The sequence below is a fragment of the Pleurodeles waltl genome, chromosome 11 (genome assembly GCF_031143425.1).
Source record: "Pleurodeles waltl isolate 20211129_DDA chromosome 11, aPleWal1.hap1.20221129, whole genome shotgun sequence".
Lineage (NCBI taxonomy): Eukaryota > Metazoa > Chordata > Amphibia > Caudata > Salamandridae > Pleurodeles > Pleurodeles waltl.
This window is the reverse complement of record NC_090450.1, coordinates 784,230,802-784,249,242: the sequence shown is the minus strand read 5'-3', so window position 1 is coordinate 784,249,242 and position 18,441 is coordinate 784,230,802. Positions and strand designations below refer to the sequence as shown.

The 18,441-nt window shown below is 45.4% G+C and overlaps 1 protein-coding gene across 1 annotated transcript in view; it reads right to left on the bottom strand.

Moving 5' to 3' along the window:
• Positions 1 to 988: 988 nt before the first annotated feature.
• NOS1 (nitric oxide synthase 1) overlaps positions 989 to 18,441 on the bottom strand; it is a 507,091-nt gene continuing 489,638 nt past the window's right edge. Inside the window, exon 29 of the mRNA XM_069214501.1 lies at positions 989 to 7,611. Within this exon, the coding sequence (XP_069070602.1) occupies positions 7,596 to 7,611 (16 nt within the window). The 3' untranslated portion in view covers positions 989 to 7,595. The remainder of the gene's footprint in view (positions 7,612 to 18,441) is intronic.

The window sequence follows — 18,441 nt, the reverse complement described above, 5'->3', positions numbered from 1 at the left end:
CCAATCCTCCCCCAGCGCCTTGAGACCCTACCGGGTGAGTAGTGCGCTTAAGAAATTTATTTGATTGATTGATTGATTGATTCGGGCCTTTGGTCAAATGTTTCCACTGACTCCGCCAGCAGAAAAAGGTGGTTTATCACATTTCTGACGCAGTATTCATAGATTCTTGCATATTATGATTTTATTTTATATCCATTTTTGAACCTCTGTTTACTAAAACCAAACATTTCTTAAGGGAATGGCAGAATCTATTCTCCCTTTACTTGGGCGAATTAATTTGGATAAAATGTCAATTCTTCCTGTTTGCTATTTTTCCCAAAGGCAGACAGCTATTTTTCTGGCCCTAGTAAGAGGAAAGCTGGTGCCATTTTATTCATTGTGGAGGGAAGTGGGAGAAAGAGGAAATCATGGCTATATAAGGCAGAAATTTCAATTTTGTTAGAGTTCAAATGAAATGCAACACTGCTACAAAGGCACCCTTGTGAATATCACTTGCTAAATGAATCGAAAAGATTCAGTTGGCAGCTATTTGCTACATTTATAGTTGGACAGGATTTACCCACTTACCGGGATGCATTGTTTGTCACCCTTAAAAAATAGCACAGTGAGGGCAATAGTTTGGCTTTTACCTAAACCTTCTCAGTGCATATGGAGGACCAAGAGGTCCACCTGTGAATGGACTAGAAATGACCATGAATAAACTCCTGTTTCTTTGAAAAAAGTGATCACAGAACTTAGAGGTGTAAGAATCACTGGATACATAGAGTAATGTTTAGATTTGAAGACTGCTCCACAAAGCAGCAGTTCACCACAATTGACAATAGCAAACAGGGCTGTGATAGCGCTTTTGTTTGTCACAAAGTTCAAAGCAACAGCGAGTGCACAACATGATCATCAATACAATTTACATTCTCCTCAACTCACCTAGAAAGTACTGACCTCAGAGGAGGATGGGGTGGGAGAAAGAAAGGGACTAAATGACACAGCATTCTGCAGCGTTTGATTCACTTTTTTATTTTACTGTAATTGTAAACAGGCATAGGTATTGTATTCCATAAAATCTGTAGATTGAAGCTATACAGAATGAGAGTCCGGTACATGCTTAGAACAGATCCTGGATACCTTGCACACAACATGAGACTCTAGGGTGGGTGGCGTGCATTGTCCCCGCACCAGCGGTTTAGCAGCATTGAGAGCTCAGAGACACAAGGGGGTTGGCAAGAAAGGCGAGAAGGTCTGCTAGAACTTCTGTGCCAGACTTCGGACACCATCCCTTGCAGGCCACAAGGTGGCTGATATTCGGAAGCAGCGGAATGAGAGCCATGCCACCAATAGCAATTATGAAGGAACACAGGCGATTCCACACACCCAACAGAAATAAGCTGACATGCTTCTCTCATTATAACGGGGCGGGACAGGGAGGTGAGGATACAAGAATGAGAATAGCACAGAGATGAGCAATAAGCTACATATACAATGGGTGGACTGTATGCACTATTTACATTTCAAGCAAACTCACATTCCAGCTATGATCCAGCAGTTCCAATGGCCTTTAAAATGACCTGATAAATGCAGATACCATCATGGTTCTTCTTGCCCTAAGTACAAGGCCACTCCTGCCATGACATAGACCCACTCAGGTACCTGGGATGTCTGCTCTAGCCCTTCGGCTGCTGCCATGCAAAAGGATGTGTAGTGGTTGTTCCTCTCTGACATCATGGGAAAGACCAGTACATTAGTCCCTGCTTACTTGCGCTTAATTTCTTTTTCTCAGATCTGTCTTTTCGCTTCCTCCCAAACCTATACACAGACAGATTTGTGTGGAGCAGACGACCGCACACCCTCTTAAAATGCTGCATCTTAACAAACAAATCTGCAATAATACTCCTTTGAATTAGGAAGCAGGCAAGCTCCTTAAAATGGGTATCAAGTGTGGCCATGGCAGAACTCACTGGCCCATGGGAAGTCCAGAATCATATTGGTGGCATTCTCACAGCCTCTTTACTCATTTTTTCATAGGGTATGGAATGACCACGGTCCAAAAGTACCAGCAACAAAAGCGAAAGACAACTGATATCAGCCTGTACTGGTGAATCTGCTGCACAGCATCGGCCTCAAATATTCAAGGCAAACACTTCCACTAGGACATAGTACAGAAGACATATTCAGTAAGTTGATGCTTTCAAGGAGGCCGAGCAGATTGAACCAACATACAGGGCTGGTGCTGTGAAGGAAGGTAGCTCAAAGCAGTGCTGGGCACGACATGATTGGGGTCAACTATGGGTCTGCTGTCTACGAGGCTTAGATGAATAGATGGTAGTTGCAACTGAGGCCCGGCGTGGTTCCAAAGTTAAAACACTTCATCCATAGCCTAGTACTGAGAGACTGCTTTGCAGGTGACAAACATTTTAGCTATTTCATGGGAAACACTTCACAGGCCGAAGGCAGCTATGGGGAGGGCCAGGTAGAGGTAAATTGGGAATACTGCCTTTTAGCACTGAAGATGCAGCAGGATGTGCGAAACAGAATTTCTCACCAGGTTTTCCCTGCTGAAAAATAGTGGGGAAAGAGTGTGGGGCACGTAATTTGCACACGGTGCATTGGCAAATTCTGTCCATCTTGAAATCAAGTTTCAGGTGCAACAGGGAGTTTTCACACTAAAATAGAATACACTTCCTAGGTGCCCAACTAAGAGACTGATCAAGAGTGTAATGTAAAGGATTATGTAAAATCCAAAAGTGTACACTAAAATTTAAATCAAACTCATGTGTTTCATATTTCATGTGTGACCTTAAAAACCAGTGAATTACACGGATGTAAAACTCAGGCTAGTAAGCGTGTTTACTGTAAAAATGGTGGTTGAGGAGAACCTGATCAACAAGCACAAAGTGACACTTAGGCCCATATTTATACTTTTTTTTGCACCACATTAGCTTCATTTTGTTATGCAAAAGTGGCACAAACTTACAAAATACAATTAAATGGCGCAAATGCAGCGCAAAAAAGGTATAAATATGGGCCTTAGTGCTTGAGGAGTTCAATACAACAGTGATGCATCTACTCGCCTTGCATGATATTTTTGAGTACCCAATGGAGGATCGTGAGCTATCATTCTCCGGTGACCATATGTGTGATGGGCAATGATTGTAATTCAATTGATGTCCCCAGTTCGTAAGCTCCAAAATCAGTACAGCAACCAAGGTCTCAAGCTTCAAGCACTTTTGTGCACCTCTCCTGTGTAGCAGGAAACAGCCAAGACCCATTGTCCAGCCATTATGAATCAGTCACTAATAGCGAGGGCTCTCACTGCTTGAACTGGACCCTTCTCAGCATCGATCTCTGGAATAAAAACTACCGCAGGCATCCCAGGTTACATCACTGTGGATTGGATACTCAGCAATTGAAAAGTTCATTTTGAATCTTTTTTTGTAACTGTTTTGAATAACTGTAAATAAACATGACTAATGAAGTGAACCCTAAGGCTGTGCTTCTAACTCCTGACACTTGCCTGTTATCGGTTTCCCTGATATGTTGAAGCTATTTTTAAATGTTATATTTGTTGCAGGATTTCTGAATACACCGCCGTAGCGTTCAGTGTCAAACACTGTGTGATATCATTTCTTCTCATGTCAGAAAGGTAAAACGTGATCAGATGGCACGTCCTGGGATGTAAAACAAAAAAAGTGAAAAGTTGATTGTGTTGCTGTTTAGAGAGGGGGTGACTTAGCAGTTTGGTCTAGACAGGCCCTTTTGGAGTGGTGCCAGTCCTGATTTGCAATAGGCTGGGCCCTGTCTACAATGCCACACACACACACAGCACGTGTGTGCTGTTTGAGTCTCTATAAAGGGAAGAGCAGGTTCTCATGAGTATCCCAAGCTCACTGTGCTATAAGCCATAAGCTGCAAGTCACTGATAAGGCAAAATAAGGTTGAAACGAGTCTTGGCTTGCTTATCTTCTGACTCAGAGGAGATCTGGCCTCGCAGTTCGGGCTGGGTGATCCCTTTTGGAATGAGGCAAAGTATGATTTGCATATGGTTGGCCCCTGTCTGTAGTGGCACTTTGCAAGTGACACGGTGCACCAGTGGTCCCAAAGAAGATGCCAGTATCAACCATTATATCCTTCACATTTTGAGCTACCTACCTCCTGAGACACAACCACTAGGGCAAAGTCACTTCAAGACCCCTCCTGTGATGTCATCAAGGGGTCAATGAGTACTCGCTCTAACGTTTGCTACCTTTGGAATTTTTGTGAAATGACACCAGCGATGGGAATATATTAATCTCTTATAACGTCGCTGGGAGGCACGGCTTTGTGAGCCATGGTGGCATGGAAGTATGAATATAGGTTGGGAGGAATGTGTTCCAAGCAGAGCTTTACTAGCAAACGCTCCTCCAGAAGCTCAGTTTCCACAAATATCTGGATACAGTCAACTTCAGGATACCTATAACGGGATGGGACCATTACAGCATACAAACCATGTACCGCTCAAGCAGGTCGTGGTACAAATTAGGGGAGAGAATTTGGGTGCATGGTATCCAGTGGTGGGAGCAGAAGATGGCCTTGGTCCGAAGAAGAAATACTGGAAGAAGACCTAGGTTAAAGTTCAGAGATTATCATTTTTCTCGCCAATTTTTGAATTCAGCTAATGCCTTAAATATTGAAAACTGGTGATATCACAGTTATCTTTATACCCAGACCCCCGGTTTATCATTCTTTTTCACACGGGTCCCCCTTGGGTTTTTCCTCCCGAGCAGTGTTCCACTTTGATCCTCCCTTGCAATCCATCCCTCACAGAACCAGCCGTCCTTACCTTTCTTCTCTTTCAGACCTTGAACACTTCTCACTGACTCTGGTCCCACTTTTCTATCAGACCCTGATCTCAAGAATCTGATCTCCACTCCTCTTTTCACAATAAACCCTGCCCCTTTATGCCCTTCTCTGTCTTACAGTCCCCAATCCATAGTTGTCTTCGTTTTGTAAGAGAGCCTGGTTTTCCCCTGCATTTTTTCCAACATCTTGACCCTTCCATCCATTCCTTTTCTCACAGACCCCAAGTCCTCGTTCATCACCCTTTCTCACAGACCCTGGCCCACGGATTTGATTTTTTAAATACCCTTGAGTCTCCTAAGCCATCCTTTTCTCGCAGACCTCGTCCTCCCTTGCCTCTTTTTCTCTCTCCTTTCAACTAAGACTCGTTGTCTCATTTGCCATCTTCTTCTTCTCATATGCATTGTTTCTCGGGATCCTTTTTTTTTTTATCTCAGACTTTAGCCCGTCATTATTTTGCTCACTGGCCTTGCACCTCGCCTTCTCTTCCAGTTTTCTGACAGACTAAGCACTCCCTCCCTCTCTTCTTTCACTTGCTTTTGACAGAGACACGAGTCTTCCCTTGCCTTCCTCTTCTCAAAAACCAGGGCCCTACTTTATTTTAGTTTTCTTCAAGACCCTGTTACCTTTCCTTCCTTTAGTATCGATCATGACAAACCCTTCCCTCTTCCTCACGTTCCATGGCTATTCCTTGACCACTTACCTCCCTTTTCTTACAGACCCCGGTCACCCCTTTCTTTCTATTCCTTATGTATAGTTTATTCGGTGTTAATTCGTATTTAAATCCCCGACTTTACTTCCTCTAAAATGGCTACGGGCCCATTCTCGAAAGCTTCTTACACATCTATCCCAATTTATGCTAGTTATTTGGACTAATTCCCTGGCCCAATCCCTGACATTTTTCTTACTTTCCCAGCACAAATGACACCCCTTTGCACCAATAAAAAACAATTTCCATCCGTCACACCTAAAGGAGAGTGGCGGGAATAGCAAATCATGCAACTTGAATTACTGTCATTTTGTTCCCCAGTGGAGATAAAGTATTCGGACCACCTTGAAGCTGCAATAATGATAATTCTGCAAATGTAAATATTATTAACTAATTAATAGAGCACAGTAAATCAAATAATGCTATCTCAATTTCAGCCATTCATAGGAAAAACCCCAGAAGGCAGACTGTCCTCTAGTTATGTTTTAGTGCAGAACTATAGGGTCCAATGACCTGGAAACATAAGACCGATTATTATTCAGATAGAGAAGAAATTGAGAGTTGTAGCAAATACATGAAATTACCATCACTATCCACAACACCTTCCATTCTTAGATAGGGGGCATTGCCCGAGGTCTCATGCCAACTTCACCCCAGCTGAGACTCTCTAAAACATATACTTCATTACAACCCCCAAATGAAAAGCACATCAGTCTTTTCAGTCTGCATTGGTAGAAAACAAAGTTCACAGTCCATCACAGAATATTAGCATTTTCAATTCGAAGTACCTCCTACTTGACACAATTTTAATGGTGTGCCGGATCCATGTCATATTTTTAGGTATCCTGAAATCTTTGCAAGTGAGTTCCATTTAGATTCATTTTATTAAAATGTATTTCATAAGACTATCCTGAAAACGTGACATGGCTCCGACCCTTCTGGACCACAGCATTGTCCTTCTGTACACAGTCCTGTAGCTTAGAAGCACCACATGCCTCCCTTTCTACAATAGGTCTACTTAACTGTGTGATGCTAGATCATGTCTCCTTTTGGGTTCCATCTTCCATTCCCCCCTCTCTTTTTCTACTTCCTGGCTAACATGGTATCTCTCAGTCATCAATCAATCAATATATCCCAGTCCCTATTCCCGCACATATGCTTACTGTACCTTGTCCTTTCGCTTCAAAATATCAGCTATATACAGGCATCACTATGCATTACGAGTGTACCCCATGACGCTCACATGGAAAGAGGCACAGTAACAATTCTTTGTCCCATTACAGATATACACAGAACGGTAGTGTCTTCAAACAAAATCACAAAGGCTTGACAAAAAGCCCATGGATGTAGTGGGTCCGACTAGACCCCTTATCTTTCCAGAGAGAACACAGACACCAGGAGAAAGCTGAGCTCCAACACGACATGCAGCAGAATGGTCAAGCCCTTTTGGTTGAACTGGGCCCTTACATGAACCAATTCCCTTGCACGAGGTCTTCTTTATGCCTTCTGGGCTGAGGCTTCATGGTGAAAGCCAATGCACAAGCACATGCACAAATCAGAAAAGTTTGTCTCAGCAAGAAATTAACATGAAATATGGTGTGGAGGTCTCGAAGTCTGCGAGTCAGGAGGGTCTCGAGCAATGAAGGATGACCAATCACACTTCAGTCCCTGGGGCTCAGCAATGAAGCCTTGCATGTTGCGTAGTGGTCACCATGCGTCCATCCAGTACACAAATATAGACTTCTGCGTGTTGATTGAAGACAACAAATGTTTGAGCAAAGCCATATCAAGTTCTCAAGCAGCAAAGTGAGTGCATCTTCCACCCCATACCCATCACCCGTCCTCAGCCCCTTGCAAATAAATAAACAATGTCAAAGGAATATATATCTCGCTACTGGACAAGGACATGACAGGGCATAAGAGAGAGTGACTTTCTTGATGTCCTGTAGAAAAGATCTGTCTGCGTCCGTAGAGATACAAAACTCCTCTTCTGGAATGGTTGCGAGTGTATGTGAGTGCACCAGCATGGCATCGAAGGGAAGGCGGCGCACTGCAGTTATGAACGAAATACCCTGCAGGAGAGAGTGGGACAACAGAAGACAGATTGGTAAGCACGGATGTAGCAAGAAATCTGGAGAGGAGAAATCATTGTTTAAACATGATTAAGGAATGACTGTTTGGGTCCAGCCCTACTGCAAGATGGACTACTACCCACTTTATGAGCCAAAGCTGAAAGAGAAGGACTTCATTTTAGGACAGTGAGGTAAGGGTAATGGAGGATTGTGAGAGACTCTACTGGACTGAGTATAAAAATTAATCCAGATTCTGAATGAGGGCCCCTCCACTGGAAGTCATGAGTGAACAGCAATGATAAACAAGGAAACTCCGCTGGAGTTTAGGATTCGATACAGATTATAAGTGAAAGAGAATCCACTGGAGTAGATAGATGAGTTAGTGCAGATTATTAATATGTGAGAATAACTGAAATGGATTAGTCATCAGCACTGATTATGAACAAGTGAGACTTCTTTGGGGTTTATGAGTCAGTGGTGATTATGTAAAACTGAAACTCCACTGGAATTTGAGAACCGTGAGATATGGATTTAGCTTGTATGTACTAGTGTCTATGTATACACAGAATTTGTAGAGTGCAAAAACTCCTATAGTGTAGTACCTGCTGCATAAAAGAAGGGGTATACTTGTGTCTTGTGTGACAGAACGAGTGAAAGGGTGAGGTAGATATCGGAGGGGCTGTTGGATGTAGGAGTGGGTCAGTTGAGCAGAGGTGAGGTAGAGGCAGCAAGGACTTGGTCCTGCAAGAATCTCAGGGGTGCTTGAGCAGAAGTAGTTGGGAAGGAAGGAGTGGACAGTTGGTTGGAACACGCTGGGAGGATGCGTTTGGATTAGTGAGGATGAAGAGGGAGAGCGCAATGGGAAGGAGTGCACACTAACATGGGGAGCTGATATAATAGGTCACCTTAAGAAGGCCGACTGCTGCTGCAACTACACTGAAGTGTGGTGTTTCTTGAAGAGGAAAGTTTTTTAGCCCTTTCCTCACAACATGGAAGGAGGGAAATAGGATGGTGGAGAAAGGAGTCCTTGCCAAAAGAAGTTCTGGCATCTGTTGTTCTTTTGCCTACTCCTCCTGGTCTCAAGTCTGTTAATGCTGCTCCTGCTGGCCTTGCCTATGCTGCTAGAGGACTTAATCTTGTGAGCTAGATAAGCAGATGAGTTGACAGTGACTGCTTTGTAGGTAATGCAGCAGGTTTTGAAGATTATGTGGCTCAGCAGCCAAAGCTAGTCGAGATGATTTAGAAAACGGTTGATCTTGATAACCTTCCTTAGGCCCTTGATGAAGCATGAAGCAGCATAGATAATTCTCATCAAGAAGTCACATGTAGCTTATGAAAACTGTCCAGAAGTGTGTTACCTAAGATGTGATATGACCAAGGTTTGGACAGTCTTTCACAAGAAAACATCTTGGGAGAATTGTATTACTTTGTCAGCCAGGTCAGTTGATACCAATCCATCTTGGTCTTGTTTGTGATACATCTCTTGAACGTGAGGTTGGAATGCATGTGGAAACCTAGTGATTCAGCATAGTCAGCAATTTGGGCATGAAGTCACCCGGCCTCTTCTTATCCTCTCAAACTGGGACTTGGAGTTGCTGGCACTTGCAATGAGAATGAATTCAGTCTTGATAAGGTTCATTTTGAAATGAGCTTTGATCTCCAGGTTTGAATAGTTGCGAGACAAGTCTTCAGCCAAGTGAGGCCACTGATGGGTGGATGATGGTGCCTGTGCCAGCCAGAAGTGCTCACAGGAATTCTGTAATGTGGTGAAGCGCACTGGTGAGAGAATGAAGCACTACAGGTTTACGGAAGTCACAGGGATTAGCTATGATGTTGAGAGGCCATCTGTTCCACTTGAGTTCTGTTCTTAAGGTATGACTCAAACCACTGTTGAACATTGTTCCTGATGTCCACTTGGTGGGTGGGATGTTGAGCCGGATTTGTTAATCAATCCTGTTGAAGGCTGCTAAGATGTCTTGCAGGATGATGAGACAGGGTTCACCAGTTTTTTTTATCTGGAGGGTGCCAACAACTACTTCAGTGGTTGTGGTCTCTGTGGCATACTGGGGTCTGAAGCTGGATAGGTATTTTAAAATTTGCATGAAAGTGGTTAAACATAACTATCTGATAGAAAATCCTTACCTTAGAATTTCCCCCAGGCATCAGTCTGGATATGGAGATTTTTCTTTGAGCAGTAACCTTGCGCCCAATAGATGGCATCAGTTGACTCTGTCCGTCATTGGTGTCGTGGTTACTGGATATAACGTCGCTGATCATATATAGGTGTCACCTCGGCGCACTGATGTCAGTTCTTTTCTTTCAGCTCCAGCCTACACACAGATCCGGAGAAAGCTACCCTTAGAGTCACTTTTTATCAACGTTTGTTTACTTCTGGTGCTTCTAAATGTCTTGTAAGACCGGCTTCATGCCCTGTGACTCCTGGCACCGCATGATGGCAGTGACGAATTCGCACCTGGTGTGCTTTTGATGCTTGGAGCGCAACCTTGACCCAAAGCCGTGCTCCGACTGCCGTTCCATGAACCTGAAGGCTTTGAGGGAGCAGTCCCTTTAGATGCTTGTGGACCTGCGTCCGGCTCCGCATCGCTACCGGTCTCGAGAAAGGTCCAGAGACCATTTGCAGAGCCATTACCACTCCTCCTCATCCCACTCCAAATCCTGTTTAAGAAGAAGTTGAAGATACACAAGCATTCTTCAACTTCAACCCTTCATTCAGACAACGCGAAGAGGGAGTGTCCTCGCTTTAGGCCTCCGTCCTCGGAGTCTGTTTCCAGTTGGCTCCGTGCCTCCCCGAGTATCCGGGAGCTGGAGCCACCCCTGCCCAGTTAAAATAATTTTATGAGGCCTTGTGCCTCATCTTTGGCCAGACCAGCCTTGTCGGGGAGCCTTGGGGCCCGCATGTTTGGAAGGGGCCCCTTTGGCTTACGCACCAGCGTTTTGACGTCAGCTCCATGGGGCACCCAAGGATCTGCTTCCGGATCCGGACTGGCATCGGTCATACCTTTGCGACCTACCCTGACAACGGTTCTAGCGTCGATGCTTCTGACGTCGCCTGGACCCGCGTCGATCCCATACTCATCACCGACTCCAACACGAAGCCAGAGTGGCGTCGCTCGACACTGATTCTGGCTTCGGCAGTGACTCTGGTCCCTAAATCGGAGGTTGACCCTTATTTCTATGGGCACGACTTCGGTGAGGGTATGGTGTGGGTCTCTGGACCCTTTAGAATTCCAGCTTGAAGACCCTATGGGCTGGGCTCAGGAACTGGGTGAAGCCAGTGGTCTGGATTCCTGCCCTGATGCTGGTATGCTTTTCTCCCCCTACCATGCCTCCAGAGGAGAGGGGTTCCTACTCCATGGTGGTGCAGAGAGCAGCCGAGGGCTTGGGCCTCGACCTGCCTTCGGTGGCTGTCATGACCAATCTCCTGACTGAGATGCTTCAGTCTGAGGCTTCCACATCAGAACCTCTTTTGCCCTTCAACAGCCCTCATGGATGTCCTGTTGGGGTCCTGTCCCCAAACCAGAACAGGGGCTCCTGTTAATAGGACAATAGCTTGTCGCCATAGGTCTGTGCCTAACAACCCAGCTTTCGTGACTCAACACCCCACCCCCAAGCTTGGTCATCCACGTCCGTTCCCCGCCAGCCACTGTGCCGTGCATGGTGCTCAGCTTCTGTGTGGCCAGGGAGCATCGACGTGGATCAGGGAGCCAGTGGTCTAGCCAGTCCACTCACCAGCTTGAGCCTTCAAACCTTCCTAGTCTTATGCATCCCCATCAAGGACCAGTCGGTGGCAGGATTCGCCATCACCTGCCCTGCTGGAACACCATCACATCAGACAAGTGGGTTCTGCAAATACTCCAAAGGGGCTACACCCCTTTGAGACTACCCCTCCATCCATGCCACCATCCTACGATCACCTGGCACATCTCTGCAAGGAGGTTACTGCTCTCTTGGCCAAGGGAACCATAGAGAGGGTCCCTGTGCCAGAAGTAGGTCATGGTTGTTATTCCCGCTACTTTCTGGTACCCAAAAAGGACAAGTGCCTCTGCCCTGTCCTCGCCCTCCAGTCCCTCTATCTCTTCCCTAGGAAGGAGAAGTTCAAAATGCTCACTCTGGCTGAGCACCTATCTGCCCTGGACCCCAGAGACTGGATGATAGCATTGGACTTGCAGGACGCTTATTTACATAATCCCGTCCTGCCTGCCCACAGAGGTTACCTGTGGTTTGTGGTAGGTCATGAGCATTTTCAATTCATAGTGCTTCCTTTTGGCCTTACCAGCACCCCTCGGTGGTCACAGCTCATCTCCGCAGGCTAGGGGTTTCAGTCTTCCCGTACCTCGACGACTGGCTGTTGAAGGCCTGTTCGCCCCAGGCTGTCATCTCCTACCTCCCAACTATGGCAGACCTCCTGCATTTGCTGGGGTTCATTATGAATGTGCAGAAATTACATCTTACTCCCTCTCAGATGCCCCTTTTCAACTGAGCAGTTCTGGACACAGTGCAGTTTTGGTTCTATCCTCCTGAGCGGTGAGTCCAAGATATTCAGGCTATGATTCCGATGTTTCATCCTCTTCCCTGGGTTTCGGTGAGAATGACTCTGAGGCTGCTGAGCATCATGGCCTCCTGCATCCTGTTGGTGACGCATGCCAGATGGCATATGTGGGCTCTGCAGTGGGACCTGAAGTTCCAGTGAGTGCAGCATCAGGGGAATCTCTCCGACACAGTCCAGATCTCGGAGGAAACTGCACAAGATCTGCAGTAGTGGCTTTTGAACAATGATTGGGTCAGAGGCAGATCCCTCTCCCTTTCCCAACCAGATGTGACTGTAGTGACAGATGCGTCACTCCTGGGATGGGGTGTCGATATGGGAGAGGCGGAGATTCGAGGTGTCTGGTCTTCAGTGGAGTCCGATCTCCACATCAACCTTTTGGAGCTCAGGGTGATCAGACTAACATTGAAAGCATTCCTTCCCTCCCTGAAAGGGAAAGTGGTGCAGATGTTCATGGACAACACTACCACCATGTGGTACTGCAAAAGACAGGGTGGGGGGGGGGGTCATGGACCCTTTGTCAGGAGGCTCTCCACCTCTGGACATGACTGGAACATCAGGGCATTTCCCTGGTGTTTAAACACCTGGCGGGCTCTCTGAATGTCAGAGCAGACAAAAGTTGTCAATGCCTGGTCAATCACAAATGGTGTCTCCATCCGGAGGTGGTGCAAAGTCTCTTTCATCAGTGGGGAGAGCCTCTGTTCAATTGGTTTACTTCAGCAGAGAACACGCAATGTCAGCTGTTTTGAGTATTGGGGTTTCCAAGGCGGCACTCGCTTGCTGACACTTTTCATCTCAAGTGGAGCTCAGGTCTCCTGTACACTTTCCCACCCATACCACTTCTGCCCAGAGTTCTCAAGAAGATCAAGAACACCCTGGCCCAAGTCATTCTTGTGGCTGTAGAATGGGCACAAAGAGTATAATATCCCGAGCTCTTGAGCATGGCCATCAATCCTCCAATCAGACTGCCCCTTCGGGAGGATCTTCTGTCTCTGCAGCAGGGGACGGTTCTCCACCTGAACCTGTCCAGTCTCCACCTTCTTGCGTGGAGATTGAGTGGCGGCAGTTGTCTGCTTTTGACCTTCCACCGGAAGTCTGTGATGTTATCTTGGCAGCCAGGCATCCCTTCACTAAAATGGTATATGCCTGCAGATGGAACAAATTTGTGGCAGGGTGTTCCAACAAGTCTGTTGAACCCCTATCTGCTCCTCTTTCCAAGGTTCTTTTGTTTGTCCTTTCTCTGGGCCCAGCAGGGCTCTGCTCTGAGCACCCTGAAGGGTTATTTGTCTGCCATCTTAGCTGTTTTCCAATTGCCTGATCAGCCCTCCTTATTTAAATCTCCTATTGTGGGAAGATTTCTTAAGGGTCTTACCCATCTCTTTCCTCTTTCCCCGTTCATAATGCCCCAATTGGATTTGAACTTAGGCCCATATTTATACTTTTCTAGCACCGTATTTGTGTCATTTTTTTACGCAAAAGCAGCGCAAACTTGCAAAATACAATTGTATTTTGTAAGTTTGCGCCATTTTTGCGTCAAAAAGCGGCGCAAATGCAGCGCTGAAAAATGAAAATGTCACTTACCCAGTGTACATCTGTTCGTGGCATTAGTCGCTGCAGATTCACATGTTTGGCACAGTCCGCTGCCTGGTGTTGGGCTCGGAGTATTACAAGTTGTTTTTCTTCGAAGAAGTCTTTTTGGTCACGGGACCGAAGGACTCCTCCCTCTTTGGCTCCATTGCGCATGGGCGTCGACTCCATCTTAGATTGTTTTCTCCGCAGAGGGTGAGGATGGAGTTGTTTGGTATAAATAGTGCCCATGCAATGGAGTGAATATGTATGTATGATAAGAGTTTCTAAAAATTATTTACAAATGTTCAGATGTTTAAGGTTTATGATCTACTTCTAAACGGCTACAGGCTTCCCGGGGAGGTGGGAGGGTACATGTGAATCTGCAGCGACTAATGCCACGAACAGATGTACACTGGGTAAGTGACATTTTCAGTTCGATGGCATATGTTGCTGCAGATACACATGTTTGGCATAGACTGTAAAGCAGTTACCTCCCCTAAAAGCGGTGGTTTAGCCTGTAGGAGTTGAAGTAGTTTGGAATAATGTTCTTAGTACAGCTTGGCCCACTGTAGCTTGTTGTGCATTTAGTACGTCTACACAGTAGTGTTTAGTAAACGTATGAGGCGTAGACCAGGTTGCAGCCTTACATATTTCGCTCATAGGAATGTTTCCTAGAAAGGCCATTGTAGCACCTTTCTTTCTGGTTGAGTGTGCCTTTGGTGTAATAGGCAATTCTCTTTTGGCTTTAAGATAGCATGTTTGAATGCACCTGACTATCCATCTAGCAATGCCTTGTTTAGAGATTGGATTCCCTATGTGTGGTTTTTGAAAAGCTATGAACAGTTGTTTTGTTTTCCTGATTAGCTTTGTTCTGTCAATGTAATACATTAGTGCTCTTTTGATGTCCAATGTATGTAGTGCCCTTTCAGCCACAGAATTTGGTTGTGGGAAGAACACTGGCAATTCTACTGTTTGATTTAAATGGAATGGTGAGATTACTTTTGGCAGAAATTTAGGATTTGTTCTTAGAACTATTTTATTGTTGTGTATTTGAATAAATGGTTCTTGTATGGTAAATGCCTGTATTTCACTTACTCTTCTGAGGGATGTGATTGCAATGAGAAATGCGACCTTCCAGGTTAGATATTGCATTTCACAGGAATGCATGGGTTCGAAAGGGGGACCCATGAGTCTTGTTAAGACGATGTTAAGGTTCCATGAAGGAACTGGTGGTGTTCTTGGTGGTATAATTCTTTTTAGCCCTTCCATGAATGCTTTAATAACTGGTATTCTAAATAGAGACGATGAATGAGTAGTTTGTAGGTAAGCAGATATAGCTGCGAGGTGTATTTTTATAGATGAAAAAGCGAGATTCGCTTTTTGCAAATGTAGTAAGTATCCTACTATGTCTTTAGTAGAGGCATGTACTGGTTGTATTTGATTGGCATGGCAGTAGTAAACAAATCTTTTCCACTTAGATGCATAGCAGTGTCTAGTGGAAGGTTTTCTAGCTTGTTTTATGACCTCCATGCATTCTTGTGTGAGGTCCAAGTGTCCAAATTCTAGGATTTCAGGAGCCAAATTGCCAGATTCAATGATGCTGGGTTTGGATGTCTGATCTGTTGTTTGTGTTGTGTTAACAGATCTGGCCTGTTGGGTAGTTTGACATGCGGTACTAGTGAAAGGTCTAGTAGAGTTGTATACCAAGGTTGTCTTGCCCATGTGGGTGCTATCAGTATGAGTTTGAGTTGGTTTTGACTCAACTTGTTTACTAGATATGGAAGGAGAGGGAGAGGGGGAAAAGCGTACGCAAATATCCCTGACCAATTCATCCATAGAGCATTGCCTTGTGATTCGCGGTGTGGGTACCTGGATGCGAAGTTTTGGCATTTTGAGTTTTCTCTTGTTGCGAACAAATCTATCTGGGGTGTTCCCCAAATTTGAAAGTACTTGTTCAGAACTTGGGGGTGAATTTCCCATTCGTGGACTTGTTGGTGGTCTCGCGAAAGGTTGTCTGCTAGTTGGTTTTGTATTCATGGAATAAATTGTGCTATTAGGCGAATGTTGTTGTGAATCGCCCACTGCCAAATTTTTTGTGTTAGGAGGCACAATTGTGTTGAGTGTGTTCCTCCTTGTTTGTTTAGATAATACATTGTTGTCATGTTGTCTGTTTTGACAAGAATGTATTTGTGTGTTATTATGGGTTGGAAGGCTTTTAACGCTAGAAATACTGCCAACAGTTCTAGGTAATTGATATGAAGTTTTGTTTCGTGTATATCCCATTGTCCTTGAATGCTGTGGTGATTGAGGTGTGCTCCCCACCCTGTCATGGAAGCATCTGTTGTTATAACGTATTGAGGCACTGGGTCCTGAAATGTCCGCCCTTTGTTTAAATTTTTGCTGTTCCACCATAGAAGCGAGAGGTATGTTTGGCGGTCTACCAACACCAGATTTTGAAGTTGACCCTGTGCCTGTGACCATTGTGATGCTAGACACTGTTGTAAGGGTCGCATGTGTAGTCTTGCGTTTGGGACAATGGCTATGCATGATGACATCATGCCTAGAAGTTTTAGCACAAGTTTTGCTTGTATCTTTTGGTTTGGAAACATAGCACTTATTAGCTTGTGGAATGCTTGCACTCTTTGTGGACTTGGAGTGGCAATTCCTTTTGATGTGTTGATGGTTGCTCCTAGATATTGTTGTGTTTGACACGGTTCTAGGTGTGATTTTGTGTAGTTGATGGAAAACCCCAGTTTGTGAAGGGTTTGTATGACAAAGGTGGTGTCGTTTGCGCATTTTTTTACTGTGTTGGTTTTGATTAGCCAGTCGTCTAGGTAAGGGAACACATGTATCTGTTGTCTCCTGATGTGTGCTGCTACTACTGCTAGACATTTTGTGAACACTCTTGGTGCAGTTGTTATTCCGAATGGCAACACCTTGAATTGGTAATGTATTCCTTTGAATACGAACCGTAGGTACTTTCTGTGAGAAGGGTGTATTGGTATATGAAAGTACGCATCCTTTAGGTCTAATGTGGTCATGTAATCTTGCTGTTTGAGCAGTGGAATGATGTCTTGTAGTGTGACCATGTGAAAATGGTCCGATATGATGTAGGTATTTAGTGTCCTGAGATATAATATTGGTCTTAATGTTTCGTCTCTTTTTGGAATTAGAAAGTACAGGGAGTAAACTCCTGTGTTTTTTTGTTGTACTGGTACTAATTCTATTGCATCCTTTTGCAGTAGTGCTTGAACTTCTAGTCCTAAAAGTTCTAAATGATGTTGTGACATTTTGCGTGTTTTGGGGGGGATGTTTGGTGGGAAGTTGTGGAATTCTATGCAATAGCCATGTTGGATTATTGCTAATACCCAATTGTCTGTTGTAATCTGTTGCCAAGCTTGGTAGAATTGGCTTAGTCTTCCCCCCACTGGTGTTGAGTGAAGGGGTTGCGTGACTTGAAAGTCACTGTTTAGGTGGAGGTGTTTTTGGAGTCTGGAATCTTCCCCTACTCCTTGGGAATTGACCCCCCCGATATCCCCTGAAACCACCCCTTTGGAAGGAACCCTGATATGGTGTGGTTCTTGATTGTTGGCTGGTGGTGTCTGTGGGTTGGCCACGAAACCCCCCTCTAAATGGAGTTTTTCTGAAAGAGCCTCTGCTCTGCGGGGAGTAGAGTGCGCCCATGGCTTTGGCCGTGTCTGTGTCCTTTTTAAGTTTTTCCATGGCTGTATCCACTTCCGAGCCAAACAGTTGTTTCTCGTTGAAGGGCATATTAAGGACAGCCTGCTGGATTTCAGGTTTGAAGCCTGAAGTGCGTAGCCAAGCGTGTCTCCTTATGGTGACAGCAGTGTTGACTGTTCTTGCTGCAGTATCGGCTGCGTCTAGTGAAGAGCGGATTTGATTGTTTGAGATCGTTTGTCCCTCTTCCACTATTTGCTGCGCCCTTTTTTGGTATTCCTGGGGAAGATGGTCTACGAGAAGTTGCATCTCGTCCCAGTGTGCGCGGTCATATCTGGCCAGCAGCGCTTGTGAATTTGCGATGCGCCACTGGTTGGCTGCCTGTGACGCCACTCTTTTCCCTGCCGCGTCAAATTTTCTGCTTTCTTTGTCCGGAGGTGGGGCGTCGCTAGATGTATGTGAATTTGCTCTTTTGCGAGCTGCCCCTACTACCACAGAGTCGGGTGGTAACTGTGAAGTAATAAACACTGGGTCTGTGGGTGGTGGTTTGTATTTCTTATCCACCCTTGGGGTGATGGCTCTTGATTTTACGGGCTCCTCAAAAATTTGTTTTGCGTGCCGTAACATCCCTGGTAGCATTGGGAGACATTGATATTGGCTATGTGTAGCCGAGAGGGTGTTAAATAAGAAATCATCCTCTATAGGATCGGAATGCAGTTGGACATTGTGGAAGTCTGCAGCCCTAGCCACCAGTTGCGAGTATGAGGTACTGTCCTCTGGCGGTGACGGCTTTGTGGGGTATGACTCGGGATCATTGTCCGGCACTGGGGTGTCATACAGGTCCCAAGCGTCTTGATCCTGATCGTCATGACTTATGGTAGTTTGCGCTGGTGAGTGCATTTGTGGCGGTGTTTGTGCCGGCGATGCCTGTGGAGGAGAGGGCGGAGGCGTGACTTTTTTAACCACTTTGGCTTGTGGTTGTGTGTCATCCTTTGGAAGTCCGATCTTTCTTTTCC